This window comes from Sturnus vulgaris, chromosome 9 (assembly GCF_052056855.1).
Source record: "Sturnus vulgaris isolate bStuVul1 chromosome 9, bStuVul1.hap1, whole genome shotgun sequence".
Classification (NCBI taxonomy): domain Eukaryota; kingdom Metazoa; phylum Chordata; class Aves; order Passeriformes; family Sturnidae; genus Sturnus; species Sturnus vulgaris.
The window spans coordinates 9,431,403-9,457,242 of NC_142251.1; the positions used below are offsets into that span (position 1 = coordinate 9,431,403).

Sequence of the window (25,840 nt, forward strand, 5' to 3'; positions counted from 1 at the left end):
AATGTTAAAAGCAAAGATCTGTTTCTGGAAAGGTTTTGGGTGGTGCAACATCAAGGCTGCCTAAATAAACGGGTGAAAAAGGGGCCATGTAGCACCTGCTGGCTCTTGCCCCGTGGCTAATCCAAGCCCCTGCCCTTTGGATTTCGTTGTGCATCCAATTCCTGAAACCATCAGGCACAGGGTGCAGGTGTGGCCAGTCACATCCTCAGCTTGCTCAGCCAAGTTTCATGTCTGACAGGTTTTTACCCCTTTTACCCCTTACACGTTTTTACCACCAGGACCCTGCATTAGAAGGGGCACAAAACACTATAAACTTACAGACTCAGTGGAGGATGGTAAATTCTGGGCTTGACTTTCAGAGTGGAAAGCTTTGGCTTAGCCGCACATCTGGCCTGTGGAGCAGAAAATCCCAAAGAGCCTGGCAGAGTTACTCCTATACCCAGACACTCCATAGGCCATTTTCTGCCCCATCAAGCAGCTGCTGAGCAGGTAGGTTGGGAGCACAGCCACCCCCAGCACTGTGGGAAACTGAGAGGAGATCAACCAAGAGACAAACACGAGTTTGGATTTATGTAAAAAAAAAAATTATTTATTTTGGAGGAGGATTTGAACATCGACATGCAGGTACAACATGAATAAAAATTATTGCACCGCTATTATGTGGCAATTGTTCAAGTTTCTAAAAACACAGAAATTCCACACTTTCTCTTATCTAGCTAAGTGCTGAGTGACACAGCTTGGCAGAGCCCAGCGCAGGAGGTGCTCTCACAGCCACCTGGATATGGTAATCAAACACAACGTAAACACACACTTCTGTCAAATCTTCTACTAGAAGTACAGAATTATCCTTCACATCCAGTAAGAGAAAACCAGAGAAAGACTTTATCCTCCCCTCTTCGGAAGAAAAAAGAAATTAAAAAAAAAAATACTCCAAATCACACCTTAATGCAAGTGTGGCAAACAAACCCACAGGTCACTCCTACCCCTTCCCCCACAAGCGCTCTTTAGGACAGCAGCAGCCAAAGGCCTCCAACATTCGGACCTGGGAGTGGCCAGTACAATGCTAAAGTCTAATATTTACAATAAATATCATCCATTTCTCTTAGTTTGCAACAGTAAGAGACAAAGGGAAAAATAACACTGAGGCATGGGGCAGGGATGTGCCAGCTGGATGCAGGAGCAGAGAGGAGCTGCAGAGGCTGAACCAGCTTAAGACACTGCCATCCCAACATGGATGAGGAGCAGGAGACACACCCAAGCTGACAGAAGGGAAGAGGGAAACAAAGCAGGAAAGCAGCATATTTGGATGGTGACATGCAGGGCTCATTCACCAAACACACACCTCACACTCCTGACTTCCACCTTGTGCCTGCCTGACTCGGGATTGCCCACGGACACCAAGGGGCTTCCCTTGGGTACCACGGGTCTGCCCCTCAGACACAGCCTTTCCAACATCCTGTTCCTTCCCAACACATTTTGCAAGCTTTTATTTGAGAAAGTATTTGAGGAATTCGTAGCAGAGCAAGGAGTAGGTCTTGGTGTATCTACCTGGCTTAATATCAAGATTTAATGGAAAAAATCTTTTTGCTCAAACTCTTTGCTGAAGTAAGCCGTGTAAATTTGACAGCAGGAAGAACAGGGATAATGGGGCACCTGGCACACAGAGGGAAACTGCAGGACTGACCAAGAGCGGGGGATACAGGGCTTCACTAAAATGCTTTCCTGGCAACGTTGTTTGGCTTTGGCTTCCAAAAAACCAGGGATTTTTAATTGCACTGACCACTCTGTACCGTAGCTACAAAAGAGGCAACAAGACACATACCTCACCTCTTCTTTGGCCAACACAGGCAAAAGCAGCAAAAGCTGTGACATAGCAAGGGGTTTCACTCCTCTTTTTATGCCTAGGAAAGGATAATTCTGCAATTCAGCATGGGAAGTGCAGGCTGCAAAGGCAGGGAGTCAGCAGCTCACAGCTGGTACCATCACAGGGTCCAGCCAGTGGGGGATGAACCAGGTTACCCAGCCTGGCTCACACCCTGTGCTCACCTCCTAGGAGCAGTGGTCAGTTTTCTCCTCAAGTGTTTTAAACACAGAAGGAAAAGGGGGACCTGCCACCCAGGGAACAGCCACGTCCTCACACAACTCCATAATTTACACAGACACTTCAATCTCGCCAAGGTCAGGTGCTCTCAGGAGATCAGCTGACAAGGAAGCTTGTCTTTGTAATTACCACGGACTCAGGATGCCAAATCCACTTTTCACTCTTCCTGTCCATGCCATAATATCCTGCGCTGTTTCTCAACAAGTTTTCAGTAGATCAACCCATCAGGGAGAAAACCAGCCAGAGAAGTACCAGATCCTGCCAAGTCTGTTCCTTACTTGCTATTGCTCTACATCAGCACTGAATGACGCTCACCACCAAGAGCACTTGGAGAGGCTGGAGACACCCAGGACCCTGACAAGGCAGTGGAAATGCTGTGGTTTGTAATTGCAAACCAAGTGTAAACGAGCAGCCTATGAATTCCAGGAAAAAGAGCAGAGAGACAGCACAGCAGGCTCTGCTCTCAATACCACCACAGCTAGGTTTATTAGGGTGTTACCTGGGAGTGCTGAGGCTTTGGTTAGTGTAGTAGCAACACCATACATGTTCACACTGACACACGGAGTAAACACTCATTTAAACATGTCAAAAAAAAAAAACAAAAACCAAAAAACCTCAAACCAAACCAAAACTTGGTCCAGAAATGAAATCCAAGCAGCCAAAATCAAGTATATAATGGGGGGGAAGCAATTGCTACACAAAAAGAAACAGGGTTAGATTCCAGAGATTTTTTTGAGTTGTGGGTTGTACTGAAATCAGGTTGAAAGAGATGGATAAGATATATTCCTATATAATAAACACATCTGCATTTAGGGGAAGCAAATCAAAACTTCAAGTTCAGAGAAAGCCAAGACAGTGAAGGAAGCAGCAGTGTAAGGAAATCAGACCAACAGAGATGGGGTTTAGCCTGGAATACTGTTGCAGTCATTCTACTTCTAACAGAGTAAGCCAGTGAGCAGGGCACTATCCCTCACGGGTGACCCGCAGGGAGATCCACTCAGACAAGACTAGGATAACAAGCTGAGCACAATCTGGGACAAATGATGGGAGTGTTCATTGAGAGGAACCTTTAATTGTATGAAGAAATGGCTTACAGTGCTACAGGTATCACCACTCAACACATTTACTGGTGCATTATTATTGGTCTAATCCTCAGCAAGGAGCACTGTCACCCAGAGTCGGTCACACTTAAAGTAAAGCGATGTCTAAACCTAGGAGCAAAGAGTAAGTTTTTAATGCAAAGTGACCTCAGCAGTGGAAATGATCTAGCTATCAAAGCTGAAATCTGAAAATATCACATGTGTTTTGAAGTCTGCTTGCAGCTTGACCACAGAACTCGAGGAGTCTGAACTCTTCATAGGTTTGTTTTTACAACGGGCAGATTCAGAAAACTCAGCAAGTTTCCCAAACCCCAATTCAGAAATGTTAAGGGACACCTTAAAATCCCTACCTATTTTAGACTCACCAAGAGAAGGAAAAGTCCCCAAAGGTTGTTTTTCATTGAGATAACTTTGCCAGACACACTGGAGAATAAGCAACTACAAATTTTTCTACTTTAAAACCAACCTACAGGCAACCCTTTCCTGGGGTCACTTACTCGGAGGCAGGGCAAGTTATGAACTGAAGCCAGAGAAAGGAAGATAAAACATCACTAAAATTTTAAAAACAGAGGGAAAAATTGCCATGTGTCCCATACAGATAAGTAAAAACAATCCCAAAAAAAGCCAGCTTATGGATTGGAGATTTTTCTTTCCGAAAATTCCATTGAAAAATATTCTTACTTGTTTCAAAGAGAAGACAGGGATTTCTCTCTGTCCAGTCTCTCCAGCCAAGTCCTTTGTCTCCACATCCTCTAAGGACATAGGACTGTGAACATGGTGACAAAGAGATTTTACTTGCACCAAAGAGGGTCTGTAGTTTCAGAATAACTTGCAGACAAGAGAGTAGGTTCTTATTCTTGTCAAGGGACATCAGATTGTAAAACTGGAGCAAAAACTTGACATTTGTGAATTTCAATGGAATTTCAAAAAGAATGCTGAAAAGCAGAAATTTAAAAACAAGCTGCCTTTTTTGCACACAGAATTTTTGGGATCTCAAATAAATGCAGAATTAGAGGGAAGAGCACATCAGGCCCTAAACTCAGGCAAAATAAAAGGTGTGAAAGGGAAAAAAAAATAAAACCAAAGTGTTTCTTAAGCCCTGCTTTAAAGATACCCTGTTCTAAAGAGACCTCAAACAGCAAGCACTACTGTGTACAAAAATAGAATAGCAAGGATGAAAAAACACAAAAAACAGTATGAAAAAAACCCTCCCAAAAATAGATGTACACAAGTTCTATTTTATATTAGTGTATATTACAAAATTCAAACATGCAGTCTCTATTTTGAATGTAGAACGCTCCAGTCCATGAGTACCAGCGATGCTGCTATGTTTTCTTTACAGCATCATCATGTGACAGGGGAAAGTCTTGTATTTTTAACTGATTTCCAACCTCTTTGCTTTTTGCTTGTGCCAGAGTCCCTTCTTTACAGGGCCTCGTGCTGCCATCTGGCAGAGGAGAGGCCCTCAGAGCTGCTTGTCCAAGAGCATGAGACAGCTCTTTCGACGGAGTGATTTTGCAGCTACCTGCCAACCCCTCAGATGCTTTAGCACTGCAAAAAGGTGCCTCTTTTTTCACCACCACAGGACATGCTGCCTCCTTTTTGGCCCCTACAGCACCCACTGCCTCCCAGGGCTTTGCTGGGTGTAAGGACTCTGCACAGGAGCCGCTCCTCGTGGTCAGACCATCTGTGCTAGAGGGTTTGGCTTTCTCTTGACATTCTCCTACTTGTGAAATCTCCTGCCTTTTTTGTTTCAAATCTCTCTCCTCTTTACAGGAGGCACCCAAATCCTTTCTCGTTTCCACCTCTCCAGACCCAGACATGCTGAGCTTCAAAGGGCCCAGCACACTCTGGGCCAGGGGCACTAACGGGGACACGGAGAGCGCGCGCTCGATGGCACCGGGGACGAGGAGTGCGGAGGACACGGGGCCAGCCGGGCTCGGTGTGCTGGAGGTTAAAGCACCCTCTGCCTGGGATGAGCTGGGCTGCTGCTGCTTGTCAGGGCTAGGACTTCTTTGGGATGTTTCACTGGCGCTCACAGGAGACAGAAATGAGGAGCTGTGCTGTTCCACAGGCTGAGGCGTCTCCTTGAGACCCCTCTCACCGTGGTCTGGGGGGCTCACCGCGACAGGAGTGCTCGTGTTCGCTGTGCACCACGAGGAAAGTGCCAGCAGAGGTTTGGAATCCTCTTTTTTTTTACTACTTTCTGTTAGCACAGGCTCTTTCAAGTCAAGTTTACCACAGGAAGCCCTGGAAGAATCACCTTCTTCAAGTTCCAGGAGTTTGACCGACGGGCTCTGCACATGTTCTGTGCATTCCACTGGTTTTTGAGTACCTGGAGTTCTCCCGAGATCTTTGATTGCTTCAGAAGATCTGTCTTTTGGACCAAAACACTCCAAAGTTTTGTCTTCTGGCAATTTATGCTCCTTTGCAGTTGTTTCTGATTTTAGGAATGGCTTTTCTGAATTAGCTACTTTTTCTGGAGAAGTTCTTGAGGGGAGCTCTGGTGGGGAGGTGTGCACACTGATTTGCAGCTGCTCTGAAACAGGCTTTGCTTGTTGAGTATTTCCCTTCTGCAAATCTTCTGTACCTTTTGGATCTTCAGGTAGAAAGGCATCATCTTCAATACTATCCTTACTTTCCAATTTAGATGAAAACTTATTATCCTCATTAAAAGAATCTGAGCCTTGGTCTCCATTGCCACGGGGCTTGTCCAGCCTTCTCCCATCCTGACTATCTTCCGAACCATCATCTGTTTCATCTTCAGAAGAATCTACTTCCCTGATGGCCTCCTGCTTTTGCAGAGACTCCCTCCTCTCCACCCTGTCCTGCCGAATGGCACCCAGCTTCCGTGAGCCCGGCTTCTGCAGCATCCCTTTTTCTGCCAGCCCGAGTTTGCCGCCTGTCGTTTCGTTGGCAGATTCCTGTAAGCTCTGGAGGCTGGGATCCCGCTGTAGCATCTCCTTCTTGAACTCAGAGTGAGAGATATCCAAGCTATGCTTCCTTGAGGAACCCAGCTTCTTCTCAGAGGAGGACAGAGAGGCAGCCAGCTTCTCGGCCGACTGCACTCTCTTCAGCAAAGGAGACCGAGGGGGCTCGGCACTTTTGGGGCGAGAAATTTGTCTCACCAGTGGTGGAGAGGAGTGTAGTTTTACTGGGAAAGACTGGATAATACTGGAGCTGCCAACTGAGTGTCCTGGCAAAGGAGATGGGGAGCGCTGTGGTGACGTGGACTGTGGGGTTGGTGATGGAGTGTGAGCCAGGGGGGACAGAGGGATGTTTCCTGCAGATTTACGCCTTGGAGACCTGTACTGCCTCTGGAGCTTTGGTGCCAGGCCATGCAGAGAGCTGGGTCGGATGTGTCCAGAGCTGGCTGGAGAATTGGGAACGCTGGAACTGGGAGAGCTGCTCTGGGAAGAATTGCCGCCAACTTAAAAGGAGAAAAAAAAAGAAAAAAGAACAAGGAAATAAACACCAAGAAGATTAATACATATTTGGCCATTAAAAAAAGTTATTGAAAGTAAGTCAAGACACAATGCCATGTTACTCTAAAGCACAGCAGTCATATTGAAGGCAACATTGCCAGGCTTCTGATGGAAATTCACATCATTAGCACCCAACACCAGAGCACAGTAAGAAACACTCAGCTATGAGAACACTTTTCTGGAAAAAAACCCCTTTGATCAGACAAACCACGTGTTTCATTGCTATTCTCTGGATGCAAATCTCTTTATTCCAGCAGATGATTCAATTTTCAAATATGACTTTGCCACACTGTTTTGATTTCTTTTCTCTGCACACAGAGAATGTGTCAAACTGCTATGAAAAGATTGCAACTTACAACACACATTTTCATCAAAGTGGAATGATGCTGTAGTACAGCAAGTGCATCCTTAAAAGGATGTATGGATTTTCATTTTTAAATGAATCAATGAACAAGAACATATCCATCCTTAAGGTAATCGACATCACTGCTGTCATTTGCTTCACAAAGAGACCTACTACCTGCTGCTGTGTATTTTATTTCCAAAATTAATCAGTCAGCAAAAGTCTCCTCCAATATTTTCTTTTCCTGTTTGGCTGGATTTTTTGGCTTAGTTTTGTTTTGTTTTATTTCATGTCTTTTTTTTACCTGAGTGTACAGACTCTGGAGTGGATCTGTAGCTCTGGGTTGGTGAGCGAGGAGACAGGTTGTGAGTTGGAGAGCCAGGCACACTTTCTCCAGACGACAGAGACCGGTTCAGGGATGATAAACTCCGGCTGGTGTGAAGCAGAGATGCTTGTTTGGTGATCTTCCTCAACAGAGAACTCTTCTTCTTACTGGGGAAGAACATTCAGAAGTGTTCACAAACCCAAATTATTTATTTACCTTTACTAGCATATTTCAGTTAGTTTTGCCTCACAGTAAAAGAGGAAAAAAATAAAGGAAGAAAAGAAGAACTAAAGGACATACCTGCTGATATGCATTATCTGCAAATGGATTTGACAAGACCTCTCTAAAGATTTCTTACATTATCTTGGTTACCCTTTAACAGACAAACAAACAAACCTTTCCTGGCCATCCTTTGTTTTGCTCTTCTTGTTCCTGCGAGCCATCTTGGATTTGTAGCTGGCTTTTCGAGCTGGACCAACTTTGATGGACGTGTTCTCAAATGGTGTGGTGGAGATGGACACTTTATTTCCACTCTGTCAGACACAAGACAAAGAATCATTGCTTAAAACATGGTTATTTGAAGCAAATCTGCAGGCAAAGCAGGTAGGTTGCTAGTTTATTGCTGCCTGCCATTTTGTAATCCTTTGTCAAACTCCATTTTTCCCCTCAGCATTTCCACCTATCATTTATTAAGGAATTGCCGAGAGAGAGCCCTCGTTAGTCAGGCTTTCACAAATGATTAGCTCAGACCCCAGCTGGTAGGTAAAGCTTCCCAGAGCAGGCAGAACACAACAGCATCTGACCTCTCCCATTGAGATCCCAAATGACTCAATTTAATACTTGTAATACTTGGAAACTTGCACAAAGTGATATTCTGTCACCAATCCTATTCCCAGTGCTCTGAGTGATGGCAGATGTGAGCATATCAGGCATCTATCATGATGAATCTGCAACACAGAGCATGGCTTGTCTCACTCATGTTAAAAAAATAATAATCCTGACTGCTCCTCTATTTGCAATCCCAAAGACTTCTGTCTTTTGGAACAGTCCAGAACTCTGGGGTGTTTTTTCCATAAACAGATTCTGCTCAGAGAGGTATCAAACACAAGTCATTTAACTGGATAATTTCAACACCAACCAGAACAAAGCTGCTGTTAAATACCACCAGGTGTTGTGTGCACACTTGTATTTCAGACAATGCCAATTACATACATTTTAAACAAGCTGTTCATGTTTTCCAAAACCTAGCAGTGCTGAGCCCTTACCTTCAGAATCAGCTCCACCACCTCGGTGTGCACCAGCCCGTGCACCGGCTCCCCGTTGACGTGGGTGATCAGATCCCCTTCCCGCAGACCTGCTTCGTTTGCTGGACCCCCTTCCTCCACGTGCTGCCAACAACAACGGGTGACTGGTTTGAGAAGGGGAATGTGCAAGACCACTGGCCCAGATGGGACTCAAAGCCCATCTTGTCACTTCCTGCCACAGTCAGCATCAGCTGCTTCAGAGGAAGGTGAAAGAAATCACCCCTGGCACAGCCTAGCACAAAACCCTGCACCCTTCCACTCCTCCCCAGCATTCCACCAGTCTTATCCTCATCCAAGGCAGCCAGGATAGTTAAGCTGATCAAGAGACCAGCTCTTCTCAAAGCAAAAGGCTTAACACACTTCCAAAAATTTTACAGCTCTCAGGAATGTTAGCCAGATGCCCTTGATTTCCAGACAAACATTCAGTCTTTTTCAATTTCTTTGCCATCCCAAATCCAGCATTCTTCCATGTATATGCTGGAACCCAGGGTGGCGAACAGACTTTTAAGGAAAACTCTGCCATGTGTTTAAGGTGCCTATATTGCACCTTAAACCTTTTTCCACTTTCCATCCTTTATTAACCTATCCAACACCAGACTTTTCCCTGTGAACACATTGCCTTTCCCCTGTCCCTGGTCAGGAATGTAAGCCTCCTTCACCATGAGGAGATAGATGTGCAAGGCAATGCATATCTCTCCCTCTAGCCAGGAAAGATTCCAAATGAGTATCTTGGTAAACTCAGCATTGTTCAAGAAACACAAGAGAGGGGCAAGGCAAAAATTCAGTTTCAGATTATTTCTCTCAGAAATAATAAGGACCAAAGCATGTTTAGTCCATATTATCTAATGAACACACAAATGCAAGGAAAAGAATGAATCACCTTTACCCTGATTGCATTCTCCCTATCTACACAATCCTAACAACATTGCCTCAGGGAATGGATCATTCCTAGAAGTCATCTACACTAACACAAAAGGAACACATAGATCAAGTACCAACAGTAGTGGAAAGGAAGCAATACAGATAGGTAACCCAGACCTTTTAGCACAGCTCACAACTAAACCAAGAGCTAAATCCCGTGGCAATCAGCATAGCAACAGTGATGCTTTAAGGCTTGTAATCAATTCCAAGCGACTGCTTGGAAAACCCCAGCAGACTGAACTGATCAGAAGCAGGTTATAATCACTAACACAAGTCTGAATAAATTAGCTGTAATGGGCCCTCATGCAACAACCCCAATAAAGAGAGAGAGGGTATGTACACAGAAACATGCTTTAAAGGATGTACTGTAGGTGAAAGAAGGTGGATGCATGTAACCAGGGAAAAAAGAAGGACAGAAAAGTTGCTGTGGTTCTGTGATGGCCTTGAAAACTACTGGAAAACCCAAAGTGCTGTTGTTTATGTCTTTGTTATAAAGGGTTCCCCCATCCCAAATAGGTAACTTTGGACGTGATTAAGGAGAGAGAAAGCAAGGTAGCAAAACACAATTTCTAAAGCTAAACCCCACACCTCTGGCTAGATGCATTTGTGGCCCCGAGGGTCCTCTTTTCAGAGCAGCAGAGACCTACCCAGACCATGTGATGCACAGTGTAGATATCACTGTCACCCATATAGACGCGAATGGCGCGCAGAGTGAAACCGTATTTCTTTCCAGCCCGATGGATGATGATTGGTGGTTTCAGGTTTGCGATAGCAGGAGAAAAGTCGCGGCTGGGTGAGGAGTCCCTCGAAGATGGGTTGGAGGAGAGAGAATGAGGTGACATTGGACTGGCCAATGGAGAACACGTGTGGTGATCTACAGTGATGACACAAAGGTGGGCAAAAATTAGGAAAACAGGCCTCCGAAAGAGAGAAAATTCTTGTTAGAGAATAGCTACGAAATTATATCCTCCAATGGTCTTAGAGCTGGTCACCTTCACCAGAGCTGGGTCTGTCTGCAGCTTCGACTAATTCATGCTTTGCAGTACATATAGCAGAGCATCCAAAAAGGTACATTTAGAGCTGTACATTTAGTGCACTGCTCATACACAATTATGGTTGGGTCATAGTATTTTCTACTTCTCTTTCCAGGATTTACAACCCATCATGAGCATTTGCTCTAGACACAATCCTGGGACACTTCCAGGTTATCATGTATTATCCTCCTCCAAAAGATCAAATGTCTCTAGATCTTGGTGCAAGTTACACATTGATGCTGAGATAAATCCGAATCAGTTAGCATTAACACAAACGGAATGAGTAGGTGATCAGACAACAACTACGTCTAGGCAGTTTTGGTAGTGTTTTAAATTCACAGGGGCAAAAATATTTAACCCTAAAATAATAGTTACTGCAGGAACTTTGCTACTGAAAAGCAACATCACAAGTGTACTTTTGAGTGAATTTCCCAAATGAATCAGCCATGGGCTGGGCTGTCAGATAAATTACCTGACTCTGCTTGCTGATGGAACAACATCCACTTTTTAAAGTACAAAGCAAATACAGAACTCTCATTTTATAGTGAAGCTGGTCAACATCAGTAAAATAAACCCAAAGAGCAGGAATACTAAATGCAGCTGTAGAAGGTAATCTCTAATCCATTAAGAAACACCTGCTGAATCGCCCAGCACATATTTACCTGGCAGATGAGAGCAGCTCTGGAGAAACCTTTGCTGAGTGATTAAATTCACATTTTAGAGGTTTTCATGAGGGAGTTCGTAGTTCAAAAAGCAACCCATGCCCGAAGCACAGGAAATGTGATGTGCATCACTATGAGGCTGCCAAGAGCAGGTGCAGTCCTGCCTCAGCTCACTGCTGGGAGGAACAGGTGGGCATTGCTCATGGCCCAGCTGCATTCTCTGCTCCCATCCAGGCAGGACCAGGCACAGCTCTAGAAGTACAGCATGGTCTTATCCTCTGGAAAGGGACAAAATCCTTGTGGGGAGAAACTCCTTCTGCTGAACCAGTCTGTCACAGCTCAGTACGGCTGAGCTGCTCTCTAGGAGTTACCACCTGGCATCGGGAATTGTAAAGATCTGATTTTGCTTGTAGACAGAGCTGGGCCAACAAGGTAAGCAGCTCAGCATTGACTTAGTGAGTTGCTTACACTGTTCAGTTCTTGAGCACTCAATCTCAACCAAGTTACCTGGAGTTTCTGAAACTTCCCAGTGCATAAATGCACCAGACACATTTCATACCCAAACAGCGCTGTAGTTATGATGTGACCCCAAAAAACAGCACCTTGAGGGTTAAAATCATTCTGTGCCTCTACACCTCCCTGCTGCACCATTGTCTAGAGACCAGCTAGGAGTCAATATAAACAAAACCAGGGGAAGAGCAGGGCCCAGCTGCCATTGGCAGAAGCTGCAGTCAGACCACACGCACAACGCTCTGCCTGTGGCACAGCAGTGCTCATCAACCTGCGAGCAGGAAATATTAAACCGATTGTAAAAGTTAGCTCGCTCCCCTCCTGCCAGCCAAGGCATTATTCCAGGAGAGGGAAGGGGGAGGATCTGTCTGCAGACCTTTTGTTTAGTGCTTGCAGATTCTGACAATGCCTCACTCAAGGCATTTCTTACCTGAGGGAATCAGGAGAGACAAGGCAGTAGCGGATGCTGATTTAATCACTTTATTGACAGGTCTCGAGGTGCGTTTCTCCCCTGATTCCCCAGAGAGCAACCTGTGTCGTGCCCGCCGCACTGCCAAATCGCTGATGGCTTTTGGAGTGGTAAAGTCTGGGCCTTCATTGCTATTACTGCGAGCTCGTGGATCAGAGAAATCTGCAGTGCTCCCAGCTACAGTTTAAATTAAAACAGATTAGAACCACAGGGAATTCCTAACAGTCTATTCCCCTACAGGCAAAATACATTAAATCAAAGTCATGTTTACATGAAGTCCAAGAGTAAATTTTCCTAAGAAGAAACCCCAGGGCTTGAATTTTTATTTACAGAAACAGTGTTATTCCGAACACAGAAAATTAGCAGCTTCTATTCTGTGGAAAAGCTCACTAATGAAATACATTGCTCAGTGGCAGTTCCATGAATCCTAAAGCTGTGGTGCACTTCTGCACGCCATTTCAATGGGATCGTTCACAGATGAAAACAGGTTTATAGAAAGTGCTGCATTTTTACAACCAGCAAGAACTGTCAATCTTTAAGTTAAAACTGCCTGGAATAGAAAAGCCAGGTTCTACTGGAGTTGCACATAAAAAATCCACTTTAAGAGAAAACTAAGGTACTCAAGTCAGGGAAAGTAAAAATGTGGATTGCAAAGACAACCTTAATTTGCCCCCTTCTGTGCACCATTGCAATTTAGTCTTGAATTACTTAACCTGCTATAATTATATATAAAATGCAAAGTAATCTTGAAGATCAGACCAGGCATGAAACAACAGCAGATGCTGGGGGTTGGGGGTCCTGTACTCAAGGCCGGTGCCTCAGTCCCCCATGTGATGCCTTAAAGGGGGACTGTGAAAATACAGTAATTAGAATTTACAAGGTGCTTAGAAATGAAAGTGGTGAGCATCACAGCAACTCCACAAGGGAAATTAATCATTCTGTCTTCAAAAGCAAATTTTAAGCAGTATGCAATAAATAAAGCCTAAGGGCCACATTTTGAACAATGAGGACAGAACAAAACATTGATCATCGTTATTTAAGTGGGCAGCACTGCTCTGCATACTAAGTGAAGCAGGAAGTATTATGAAAATAAAAATTCAAAGCACCATTCCCATAGACCTCAGGACCAGATGCTTGTTCAACATTTAAGAGCCACAGAGTTTCAAATCAGGCTCCCAGACAATGAGGAACCCAGATTTGGAAGTTGCATGGGAAAAGGTGCCATATAAATTAGAGGAGCACTCTGAGACAGTGACAGGAATTAAATTCCTTTCAAGCCTCTAACTTGGGGACACTGAAGTACTGCTATCCCTGGATTCCATGCACTAGATCAAAGACTGCTCTAATGTACTGAGCTCAGGGGAGCAGGCTGCCCAGAAGAACTTCATTTTTGCCAATCCCACCTTGCAGATACTCGAATTAGCAACGGAAGTGTTCTTGCCATTTTTAATAGCATGTTTCTAGGCTCTTAGCATGAAATTGAGAGCCCAAGGTTTCACTTATGGCACTTATGCCAAGCTAGTATGAGGCAGCTTCCTTCCTCCTCTCTTGCACCTCTTCTTTACATGATGGCAGCACCAGGTCTCTTCAGGGAGCATGGGCAATGAAGGGGAATGGGACAATTTTGAAGGAATGTCACAGACTGAATTGCAGAAGAGGAATAATAAGGTGTGGGAATCTTTGGCTTTACTCTAGAGGCAAATTTCTTCTAAGGAATTTCCACCTTCTGCTATCAGTCCCCCATCATATATGCCCAGTGCCCTCCACCTTGTCCATTCTTGCTGCCATTCTACTTCCTCAGTAACCCCTTCCTCTCCATTTTCAATGCATTACAATTGCTTTCCCTGCTTGCCCCCAGTTTCTCCCAGCAATTTGTTCCTTATTTCCTCACCCAGTTAGTCCTTGTTACTCAATCCTGCAATCTAGTCCTTCCCCTAATTATGCCTTCTTTCTCAAATTTTCTTTTGCCAACCTTCATTTCAACTTCCCCTCTTTCTTCCATTGTTCCAAACTTCCCTTTCTTTCCCCTCCTTACTACTTCCCAGCAGTTCCCAGCTCTGGCCTCCTCTGTTCTCAGGAACAGGCAGCTTCACCCACTAGTCTTCTCAATTCCCTAAAAGAGGCAGGAGCTGGGAACACTCCAGCAGCCAGAGCTTAGTCCTGCACTGCAGCAGCCCAGGGCACCACCATGCTGGGGAAAAGCCCTAGAAAAGTTGCTGAGAAATCAAACACTGTCTTCTAAGAGCCGCTCTACTAAATTTAAGTTGCACTTTTCTAAGACTGCAACAGGATGAATTTTGTCATTTTTGGCTGTTAAAATAAGTAGCATGTCCCTGACACAAGCCCCACTTCCCCAGCATATTTCAAGTCTCTCCAAACTCTTGAGATAAGCAAAACCACAGGAAGCAGGGATCTTTTGGTATGGCTGACACTCATGTTCTCCAGCTCCAACTCAGCAATGATCTGTTCTGATTAATGCTTAAATTATTGTTGTCTCAGGTAGGCACCCAGTGGTTGTAAGTAGGCATAGATCATATGAATCTCAAGCATGAGAAGACCTAAATCAATTTGAAGTGACAGGACTGAAATCTAAGATGCAATTTTGAGGAGACAAAACCACTGGCATTATTTCAAAGGCATGCACATCCATAAAACTACACTAAAATACCTACTTGGCAAGAGGGAGTCACACCCCCTGACACCTAGAGCCAGTTTTACAGAGTTAATCTCTGCAAGGTAACACAGCCTCCTTGGGGACCAGGACACCAAGCACGTACCTGCCAGCGTTGGGGCACTGCCAGTGGCCGTGGACGGGGTGGTGGCTCCAGCATCCCCTTCCTGCGGCAGCTCGTGCTCCACAGGCTGTTCTGGAATGGGCACAGGCAGCCCCTCCCGAGCCTGCACCGTGGACAGGAGCATCCCCTCGGACTGGGGACGTTTGAGGGTGGACCCCTCATCCTCGGCAGAGATGGCAAAGCGGGGCATGTCCAGGAGCCCCGAGCAGCGGCGCCGCACCGTCAGCGGAGGGCTGGAGTCGCTCTCCGTGTGCGAGGACTCGGACATGGACAGGCGCTTGCGCAGGCTGGGGGCAGAACCGAGACAGAGTCAGGGGCTGGGACCGAGCCCAGGTGAGCCAGGGGATGTCACTGACCCCAGATGAGCCAGGGGATGTCACTGACCCCAGGTGAGCCAGGGGATGTCACTGACCCCAGGTGAGCCAGGAGATGATGAACTCGGAAGGGTGAAAACAGGGCACAGACCCAACTCATGCACCTGAAGCCAACTTCAGGTGAAGTTTGGTGGCCAAGCTACAACAAAGGGAGCTAAAACAACAAAGGCTTGGGGGCACCACCTGAGTTTAGATTTCCAATTATTAAGCTTCTAGGAAAGGAAGAGATAAACCCAAAGGAAAATACAATATCATGAATATGATATTAATTTTTTTTTTAATCATAATTGCAGAATGCAAATCATCCTCCATGTTCCTTTTGGAATTAGATGAATTTTTCTTTCAAAGTTGCTCTAAATTAGAAGTCAGGAAGGCCTAATGCAAAATGAAGTGCACCTCAGTTATGAGTGCAATCTGTAAAACATTTTTGAGGGAGTCATACAGACCAGGTCAGAGCCACATTTTATGCTCTTTCTAATGCCAAACATTAGTGTAAAAATTTTACAGGGGTTGCACAAAATGAGAGACATCCCTTTTATAAGGTAAGTTTTCAGTGATGCCAGAAGCATGGCAGGTATCCAAATGCAGGGTACTCATATATTTTACTGACATTTTTTATTAGAGCACAAGATTTTTTGGGCATATTCTGAACTTTTGAAACTTTGAACTTTCCTAACGATTTCTCTACGTTGTAACAAAAGGTCAAAGTCTGGCAATGCCAGAATTTGCATTAATTTAAGAAAAAAACTGATGTGGGTACATCTCTGATGTAACATAAGAAATCCGCCCTTAAGGTTAGAATACCTTTAAATGCATTAAAAGTATTTGCTACAGATTTAGAAGATCTTAGTACTTAACTGGATACATTTAAGGACTGTATAGGTTCTACACATTCACTTTTAGCTATTCAATCCAGGCTTCTCCTGTGGAAACACAACATAGGAAGCTCTCCTCACCTAACACTGGTCATAGAAAGTTTTGGCTGGTCTTTCTCAGCTGCTGTGGGAAAACAGAAGCCTCAGTTGCACAGAACTCACATTTCCGGAGACCCAATGACCCAGCTGCGGTCCCGGCTCTTCAAGCCCCCCAGGCTGTCCAGCCGATCATCCTTCTCCTCACTCAGGCTCCGCTTGGTTGGTGGGGGAGTCTTCCTCTCCTCATGGATGGAAAGTCTCTCCATGCTGCTGTACACCTGTGTGCAGCAAAAGATCCTTCTGTGCACGGAAAACCAACCCACGGGGCCTTTTCTGAGCAAGGGGAAAAATCTCCTCTTGAAATTTCCCCCTGAAAGTGTGAACTTGGTCACGTTCCTTGACCAAATAACACAGTGCACGTGTGACATGCTCAAGGTGTGCCAGAGAGGAAAGGAAAAAGGCCCAGCTTCAGAAACGTGAAAATGCTTTTCTACAACAGCACCCAACACCTCTCCTTTGAAAACACAACAGAAACACTGACAAACTTAGTGAAATTACTTTGATTTTTGGTTTTAATGATTCTCAAATCTAAGAGGAGCTATTGCTAGAGACAGCTGCACAACTCTTGAGGGCTGGCATCTGGATCTTGAAATCTTACTACACAAATTCACTTCAGTGATAGGCATCATGCTCATGACCCCATTTCATTATCATCAGTCTATCAGCATTGCCCCAAGCTTATTTCAGAACAAAAAAGTCCTGCCCTCCTCAAGGAATCTACTATAATGCTGACAGCTTAATGAAAGTGCCTTTCTTGGTTTTACAGCCGTCTTTAAATAATTAAATGATTAAGCAAAAAAATCCATCCTTTTAAAACTACACTTGACTGTGGACCTAATTTACATAAGAAGAGATTAATGAAAATAATGTTATTAAAAATTCAGAGCATCAACAAGATAACTATTAATAAATCATATGGCTGAATTGTCAGACAAGAATTTCAAAATATAATGAGCCTTTTATGCCTCCCACATTACAAATGCTGTATAATTTTCCAGGTCTTAAAATAAATTCATTAAAAGTGAACTTTCTCTCTTTGTGGCAAAAACATTGAACCCTAAAGAAAAGCTTCAGTCTAACAAATGAGTAATACTCATGGTGAGAAAACGCAGAGAAAAGAAACTCTTACATACTCATGAGAACTTTTACAAAACACCAACTAATCCTCAGGTCCAATTTTAAACATACTTTTAGTGATGCAAATCAGGAGCAACTCCATAAAATTAAGAGTAACTGTTATTTAAACCACAGTAGCCTGGTTGAGGACAAAGAACAAACTGGGCCGTAAAAACTGACTTCAGCAGTGGAAAACTGGAGGAACTGCTGTGAAAAACCAAAATTACCTTTCAGAGCTCTTAAGCAAAATTCCTACTCCCATCTCACTAAGAGGGAAATACAATTCATAAAGTGGCTGCCTCAAAACACCATTTCTTCTCTCTTCTGCCCCTCACAAACATATTATATGTTATCAGGAAGACCAATGTAGTCCTTTCCTTCTAGTTATATATTTGAAAACACCAAAGGTTTTATGTTTTGTAGAACTCCAGTCATTCTTGCTGATTTCCTCTGGACTCCCTTTTACTGGTCCATGTTCATTTTCAAGAACATTTCCCAGTACAGACCAGAATACCCCAGCAATGGCCTTCCTACTGGTAAGCCCAGTATGGAAAATTATTGCTTCAATAATTTGGCACAACTAACTAGTGAAGGACTATGTGCCCTTCTCTTTGAAACTGTCACCTTGCCTTTTGCTCCTCAGGCTGTATTTGAGACAATGAGTGATGTAAACTTCACTGATTTTCTTACTTCTTTGATTTTAGACCTTTATTCCAAATGTCAGAACCCATTTTCATCCCAAAACCATCTTTTCACCCTTGGAAGGTCCTTTCAGAACAATACTGCTCAAAGCAAGTAAGTTTTGGATACTTCCTATGCCAGCATCCAGGTCATTGGTAAAAACATCAAACTGTATCAGATGCAGAAGAGACCTACACAATATGCCCTGCATATTGGTGAAACATTAAAAAATTGTAAATGTCATTCTCCAATTATTCTGGTACTCACCTTCTAACAGACCACAAACTACCACCAAATAAACAACACATGCAGTGTTTTCTTTCCTCTGTGAATATTACACATCATGAGATCCCACAGAGCAACCACATGTTTAAAATCTGTCCCATACAAAGCAAAGAAACCGTGTTCCTCTCTAGATTGTTTTCTTTCAAGTTAGCACGTCCCTACCTTGCTGAACCTGGGCGAGCACGAGGAAAACTGCCGAATTTCCACGTGATCATCATCATTAGTGTCCTCCTCTTCTTCTGAATCCAGGTGCTGGTACCGTTCTGAACGGGCTGGGAACAAGACATGGCACTTGCATCAGTGTGGGGAGTGTTGGTAACTCACACCTCAAGCATTGCTACTGGTCTGCTGAAAGAACTTTGAATGTTTATACACCATGCAGGGTATTTCCCTTAATACTGAAACATACCCAGCCAGTTTTCGCTCATCCCATTCAATTGCCAGTAAAGAATATCTCCTTGGCACTGAATTTATCTTATCCTGTCAGCTGTATTCCATTCTGGAAGCAGCTGATACTCAAAAGGTGTCTAATCCTGCAGACCCCTCATGGTAGGGAAATTTCTTCCCTACAGCAAACAATCACGTGGAAGGAAACATGGAAACAATTCACTGTCCAACTTTCCAATAAACAGCTTTTTGATAGTACAAAGTCTGTCCTGCATACATACATACAAACCTACTTAAAAAAAATAAAAATATTTACCCCAAAAGAAAATCTCCTCTTCTCCCTCCTGCAACTAGGAAAAGGATTAGATTTTGTGAAAGAAAATGGGCAAGCAGCCAATATGCAAAGCTATTTTTAATGCAAAACTTCTTCCAAAGAGATTTCGTGCTTTGAGATTTGCAGCACTGGATTTCTAAGCCAGCCACACTGGATTTTGTGGGGTGGGCACTAATAAGTTTGGCTAAAGAAAGCTGCTAACTACACTGAGCCAAATTTGCTGCACCACATCAGCCAGAAAGCTACTTTTATAAATTCTAACATTTTCTGCATTCAGGTTTATAACAGCAACACCAGCTCCTATCAGTGTCTATGTGAGATATTTCCTGGTGTGAGAATTCCAGCCTTTTTAAAGGATTCACATCAAGGTCACCCTGATACCGAGTGTGCCTGGGCACGTGGGGAGTTTCCCATCATTCTGGGAACTTGACAGACCCAGTGGTTTTGCTTTTATCCACCAGGATCTGCTCGTGGCTGCTGCACTGGGCCTCTGCCAGTCACTGACCCAACTCAGTGAGCAAAGTTTCCACATCCTGTAAATCCAGTCAGTGGTGAGAACACCCCACACATCAGTTTCTCCTGTATGTATGTTGTAGCAGTACAACCTCAGTACATGTGGAAACCCCACCTCTGCCCCTCTGCACAGCTTGACTCCAACTGCTCTCTGCAGAAACCACACAGAGATTTCTCAATCCATCTCTCTCTCCCAGTCCTACCTCTCCAAACAAGCCTAAAAGCCCCTTCCCCAAACTGGAAGAGCACTATCTAAATGGAATCACTGCTTGTGCAGTGTGAGAGCCAAGGGTCTGGAGGCAGCTGCTCTCCCCCCCTTTCACTCCCAGCAAAGCACAGGAGCAGAGCAAAAATGTGCTTCACACAGATTCAAACAGTCCCATGGCCCCAAGATGGGAGAGATTCCATTGATGTGGAGCAGAAAGTTCCATATCTCAGGGAACTGAAACAGCCAGTGTCCCATTCTGCAGCTGGAGAAGGACAAAGACCTCACCCTGACCAAGCCCTTTCCACCTGCTCAGCTCCACAAGTCAAATGAGAAAAGTTAGGGAGCAGAGGCTCTGGGAACAGAGATCTCTCCACCCCTCCTGTGACACTCCTCCCTTCTCTCCCAAGAGCACTGACTCTGTCTGGTGCTTATCTTGAAATACCAGGAATCTTACACAGCACTGATACCATGGCAGTTCCCAGACATTTATACACACTTCATATCTCATTAGAGTTAGTAATACTAAAATAAAGTGACACACTTGCAGTGAAAAGAATTCAAATTACTTCAAATCTCTTAAGAATTTTCTCCATATACTTGTCTTCAAGGTCTAGCGTTTGTTTTGGGTTTTTTAAAAAGCATTTATTGGCTGAAAACACTCACAAGGGAATGATCATATTGCTCAAAAACTCAAGGAATTTGGATTTACCAAATGCTTTGGAAGAAGTTTAATGAACCCAGCATGACAATGGCAGCACCTCTCACTGCAGTCCCATGGTTGGCAGGACCACAGGCACCAGTGAAAGGCCAACTGACTCCAGCAGCAACATTTTTTCATTTAAAATTAATTTGCCTTCAAAGAAACCTTACTTGGCATTCAACAGAAACGTTTTCAAGCAATTTCCATCAAGTGTTTTATTCAATTTCTAAAATGACTTATCTCTAACAATTTCAAAAATGAAATATGCACAAGAAATATGATGCTGTTTTGGCCAAATCTTGAGTCTTACTGTCAAAATAGCTTGTGTCATCCTCAGATTCCAGCTGTGGGATGAATTCAGCTTTCTGCCGGAGCAATCCATTCCAGTCCAAATCTTTAAAGAACCGATGCTGCTTCACTTCAAAGGCACTACCTGAAATAAGCACACTTTATTGCAGAGTATTTCTTTCAGCATTTGCATAACATGAAAAACAAACTCTAAAAGTATCAAGAGCCTAAGAAAATGTACTCGAGTATTTTAAGTGACACATTTTCCAGGAATTTTGAGAAACAATTTATCCTTTTACCAAAGTTGTCATGCAGGATAAAACCTTCACAAAATTTACTCCTTCCCACCTCCTCTTCCTGTTTAGCAACAACACAGATGCTGGAAGACAGCATCTGCTGTTGCACTCCACAGTGAGTTGCAAGATTAAGAACTAACACCTTAATTTAAAATTTTCAAACTCTAAACACCATCTTGTTCATAACTGAATAAAGAGAGCAAACTCTGAGAGGCACTTGGAATTTGAGTGACAACTCACAACTCCACTGTTGTGAATAAACTCAATCATGTGCCTAGAACAAGACAGGGCTCACCTATCTTCCTGAATTAGTATCTATTGTTATTAAGATCAGAACCTTGGGTACCCAGAAGGAAAAAGTAAAGACTATCGGTCTACCAGTTTATGCATTTTTTTCAAATGAAATTAAAATTCATAGCAGATGCTACTGTCTTTTTAGAAAAGAAAAGAGCAGAGGAAAAGAGATAAAAGGTTTGCTGAGTGCCAGTGGCACTACGACATGCCAAGTGAAACAGCAGTCTCAGCACTACAGGTATATAAGAAATCAAAAAAAATCAGTCCATCAACTCATTTTATAAGGCTAGAAACTCTACATCTTTTCCATGACAGCAACATCTTTCAAGTACATGGATTTTAAGTAGAAAAGAACATGTGAAAACCATCTGATATCATTATTAATTCATGATCTATTTATCACCCTTGTGTGCACATGTGCTAAGTCTGCTGAATACATGCGCCTTTTGGAACTGTTATATATTTATCTCTAAGCCTTTTTTTTATCCTTTAAATGCAGTTCTGAATTGAAAATCCCAAATTAAATTAAACTAATCAAATAAATGAAAGATAAGCTGTCATGTGAAGCCACAGTGTTGCACAAATTACTTCAAAACAAGAACGTAGCTAGAGATTATTTACTATTATTTACTATGAGGAAATGAGAAGTGCTGGCTTACAAAACTTTAAATCTGATATAATAATACTGAAAGACTGACATACATATCTGACTTTGCCAAAAAGATTATCAGACTTTGCTGTATGTTTGGAGAATTCTACACTACAGGCCTCTAGGAATGGGAAAGTTTTAATTTATTTTATTATACCCAGGAATTCACATCCATTGCAGGGATTAAGACCCTACTCGAAGAGAACTTCAAAGAAATCTAATTATACACTGTTCAAATGGAAACACAACCCTCAAGCCTATAATGGAGCAGCACAAACCAGAGAAGTGATATTGCCAAGCTGACAGTGCCCCTTTCCTGTTTCCCTGACAAGACAGTAAAATCTGCCTGGCTCATGGACATCTCACACTAATTCCCAGAGCTCCACCACACTGAATCCAGTATAAGCTGCTCCCCAGCTCTAGATGAGCATTCCTCAACAGGAGTGGGTGTGCATCACTGGGGCAAGGTAGCTTCATCCCCTGCTTCTGGACAGTGTTTCTTGTGCACAAGATTCTTACCTGTTCCCATTCTTTCCAGAGGATTTTGGCGGAGAAGCTTAGAAATGAGGTCCTGGGCATCTGGTGGCAGTGCATCATCTCCTTCTGGCCAGGCAATTTCATCTAGGGACAAAAAGAGACTTGACATTTTCTACCAGCTTCCCAACTAATTTGAATAACCATTCACACTCCTATACCTCAAAGTGCAGCATTGAGAACTGCCCCAGAAGCGTAAATACCTTGAATTCAGCAGCTTAATATAATTCAAGCATTGACATTTTTCAAAATGCATAAAATTCAGCATCAGCTAAAGCTGCTGTCAATCCAAGCAGTGCTTGTGGAGACAAAAAAAAAAGGCTTTAAGGACTTTATTAATAAAGTATGAAATGGGACTTCCATGACAATCCATAAACAAAGACAGTGACAATACTGTGACTGTATCTCCTGCCTGCACATTCCACAGTAGTTATACTTGGAACAGAGAGAACAATTCACAGGTAACGATTTCATGCATCATATTTAGTGCTTTGCTGAAATTTGCTTTTTACAAAGGACATTTGCCAAGTGTGTTAAAAATTTACCACTTCAGAAAGCATTCCCAATAGGAAATGATTTCACTGGCATATTCACCAAGTGAACACAAAGCAATTTTCTGTCCAGCTCCAAGCATGAGACAGTTTTAAAAAGCCACAAGACATGGAGGTACTGAGTACAACAACTTCAATGTATTTTGCTCAGAATTTCCTTTCATTTCACTTATACAAGATTACTAATTGACTAGCATTTGGACTTACAAAAACAATAACCAAAATCAGCCTGAATTAGACCAGTTGGTGGCTACTCCTTTCATATTCTCCATCATTTAAGTTAAAAGACAGAACAGAAAATTCCCCAAATATTTTTCCTCAATCCCACAAGGATTTATATGACTTCCACACCATGACAGAACTATTCAGGAAGATGTTAAGCAACACAACAAGTTTCCATAGCTGAAATCAGATGGAAGCTGCTTTGACACAGAAATTTAGAAATACTAAAATTGAACCCCATTATTTTATACCTAATCCTTTCTGACTAAACTGTGGATCCTCAATTATTTTCAAAGCACGTTTTGAAACCTCTTCAGAACCAGAGCAGAAACTTACCACTGATCACTTGTCCAAACAGCTCTTCAGGTGTGTCCCCAAAGAAAGGAACACAGCCAACCAGGAACTCATAGAGGATAACTCCCATGGCCCACCAATCCACAGGCTTCCCATAGCCCTGGCGCAGGATCACTTCTGGTGCAATGTACTCTGGAGTCCCACAGACCTCAAGAGAAACATGCAACAGAGCAATACATTTACAAATTGCCAAATTCATGTCAAAGCTTATTTTGTCTTTTTCCCCCCCACCCCTTTCTTTACCCCCTCAGAGCTTTACAAGGAAGTTATTAATGTTTTGCCACTAACCACTTCATGCTGTGAACTACTTCTATGGAGCAAGAGTCTATATTTGAAGAATATTACCTGCACAGAAATAACATCACATGAAATTAAATGTTCCTAGTGTGGACATGCCAGCTAAGTAGTTCTTTGGTGTATGCACAGGAAAGCATATGGGAAAAATGCATATTCTGTGTGTTTAGGTCTGACAGCTTGATGGATGTCTGCTGGCACAGCTACAGCTATCAGGAACTGAGTTTTGACAAACCTCTCACATCTCTGTGCTAACAGAATTTAGTTTCACAGATGCAGAATTAGCAGCACAGCATGATTACACACTTCAGCCTTAATCTTGGGAGGTACAGCTGGCATGGACAATGGCTAAGGAAATTACCTTGGAAGATCTAAATTGCCTGGGGCTTAGAAACAACAACAACAATAACAAAATAGTTGTAAAAAATGTAAGACTGTAAAGTACAAGAATCTGATCTAGTGACCATAGGGAGTTCTGCTAGAAAAAGCATCCTTACTCAGAAGCAAAGGAAGACAACACCACAGGATAATTATGAATCAACACTTGGCACAACTAAAAATTCAGCTGAAAAATTCAGCTGCGATCCTAAGTATTTTCAGAAGAGAGAAGCATTTTTTAATCCCATTATACAAGGCACTGGTGAGCCTGCATCCAGAACAGTTCCTTCAACTATGCCCAGAAAAGATCAACTCAAACAGAAGGAGTTACATGGAAGAGCTATTCATTCATCAAAGGAAAATCTATCTTGTTAGCTACAAGAACTTAGCTGGTTAAGCCTAGCAAAATGAAGGCTAAGGAGAAAAATTACACTTAGTAAATATCATGGGAATAAAAATCAATGTTTAAGCCGTTAGATAAAATTACAAGAAACATATAGAAATTTGCCATGAACTTTCTAAGCACCAGAAGGGGGAGATCGTGGAACAACCTTCCAGCAAAATCCATGTTACATCCCTAAACCAACTTCTGTTTACACCTGCACTGCTGCCTGGGCCACCCTTACACTATCTTAAACTAAGCTGAAGTCCCTGACTCCAAAACAAGAAGCTGAAATAACAACGTCAATTTATGTACAAACATGAGAATGGACTTGTATCTTTTCCTCCCATTTTACAGTGCACAGCACACACAGCACAGCATCAAGGCAGAGAAGGAGTGCTACAAACTCTGATTCTATCCCAAGACAGAATCCTGCATCTGATCCCACATCAACAGACATTATTTTCAGCTTACCTGCTTGTCCAGGAATTCCCTGGTATCCTTCTCAATGTGACCCTCATAAAGATTGGTTGTAAGACTCATTAACCCAATTTTGGACAGCCCAAAATCTGTTAGTTTAATATGACCCATTGACGTTATCAGGAGACTAAAAGAAAGAGAAGTAAAATAATGCAACATTGATTTAATTGTTTCCCAAAACCAATTTAAAACAAAAAGAATACAAGATAATGAGAAGGACTATCTCAGTGCTACATCCCCATTAAACACCTGGGAAAAACCTTCCATGCAGCTAAATATCACAGAGTAAATAAGGCAACTAGGAGTGAGACTACCTTCTGCCAAAACACCACCAGTGTAGCAACAGCTTTGGGATCACACCTGAAGACATTCTTCCCACCCTTTCTGTGCTTATCTTCTTCTACAACAGTAGCCAGAGATTCCATAAAACCTCGTGCATGTCAGATGCTGTTGAGGATCAATACTGTCTCCAGCCCCCATGTCCTGGTGCCTACAGA

General features: G+C 43.1%; 1 protein-coding gene across 6 annotated transcripts in view; it reads right to left on the minus strand.

Annotated features, from left to right (window-relative positions):
* Positions 1-561: 561 nt before the first annotated feature.
* The window catches only part of MAST2 (microtubule associated serine/threonine kinase 2), a 187,289-nt gene continuing 162,010 nt past the window's right edge, over positions 562-25,840 (minus strand). For all 6 annotated transcript variants that reach the window (XM_088169765.1, XM_088169764.1, XM_088169763.1 and 3 more), the window contains 13 exons: positions 25,338-25,470; positions 23,792-23,957; positions 22,668-22,769; positions 20,932-21,054; positions 18,642-18,751; positions 16,461-16,615; positions 15,032-15,336; positions 12,216-12,431; positions 10,227-10,453; positions 8,620-8,742; positions 7,751-7,887; positions 7,334-7,521; positions 562-6,631 (listed from right to left, as the gene is read on the minus strand). In XM_088169765.1, coding sequence (XP_088025891.1) covers positions 4,527-6,631; positions 7,334-7,521; positions 7,751-7,887; positions 8,620-8,742; positions 10,227-10,453; positions 12,216-12,431; positions 15,032-15,336; positions 16,461-16,615; positions 18,642-18,751; positions 20,932-21,054; positions 22,668-22,769; positions 23,792-23,957; positions 25,338-25,470 — 4,090 coding nt within the window. In that variant the 3' untranslated portion in view covers positions 562-4,526. The remainder of the gene's footprint in view (positions 6,632-7,333; positions 7,522-7,750; positions 7,888-8,619; positions 8,743-10,226; positions 10,454-12,215; positions 12,432-15,031; positions 15,337-16,460; positions 16,616-18,641; positions 18,752-20,931; positions 21,055-22,667; positions 22,770-23,791; positions 23,958-25,337; positions 25,471-25,840) is intronic.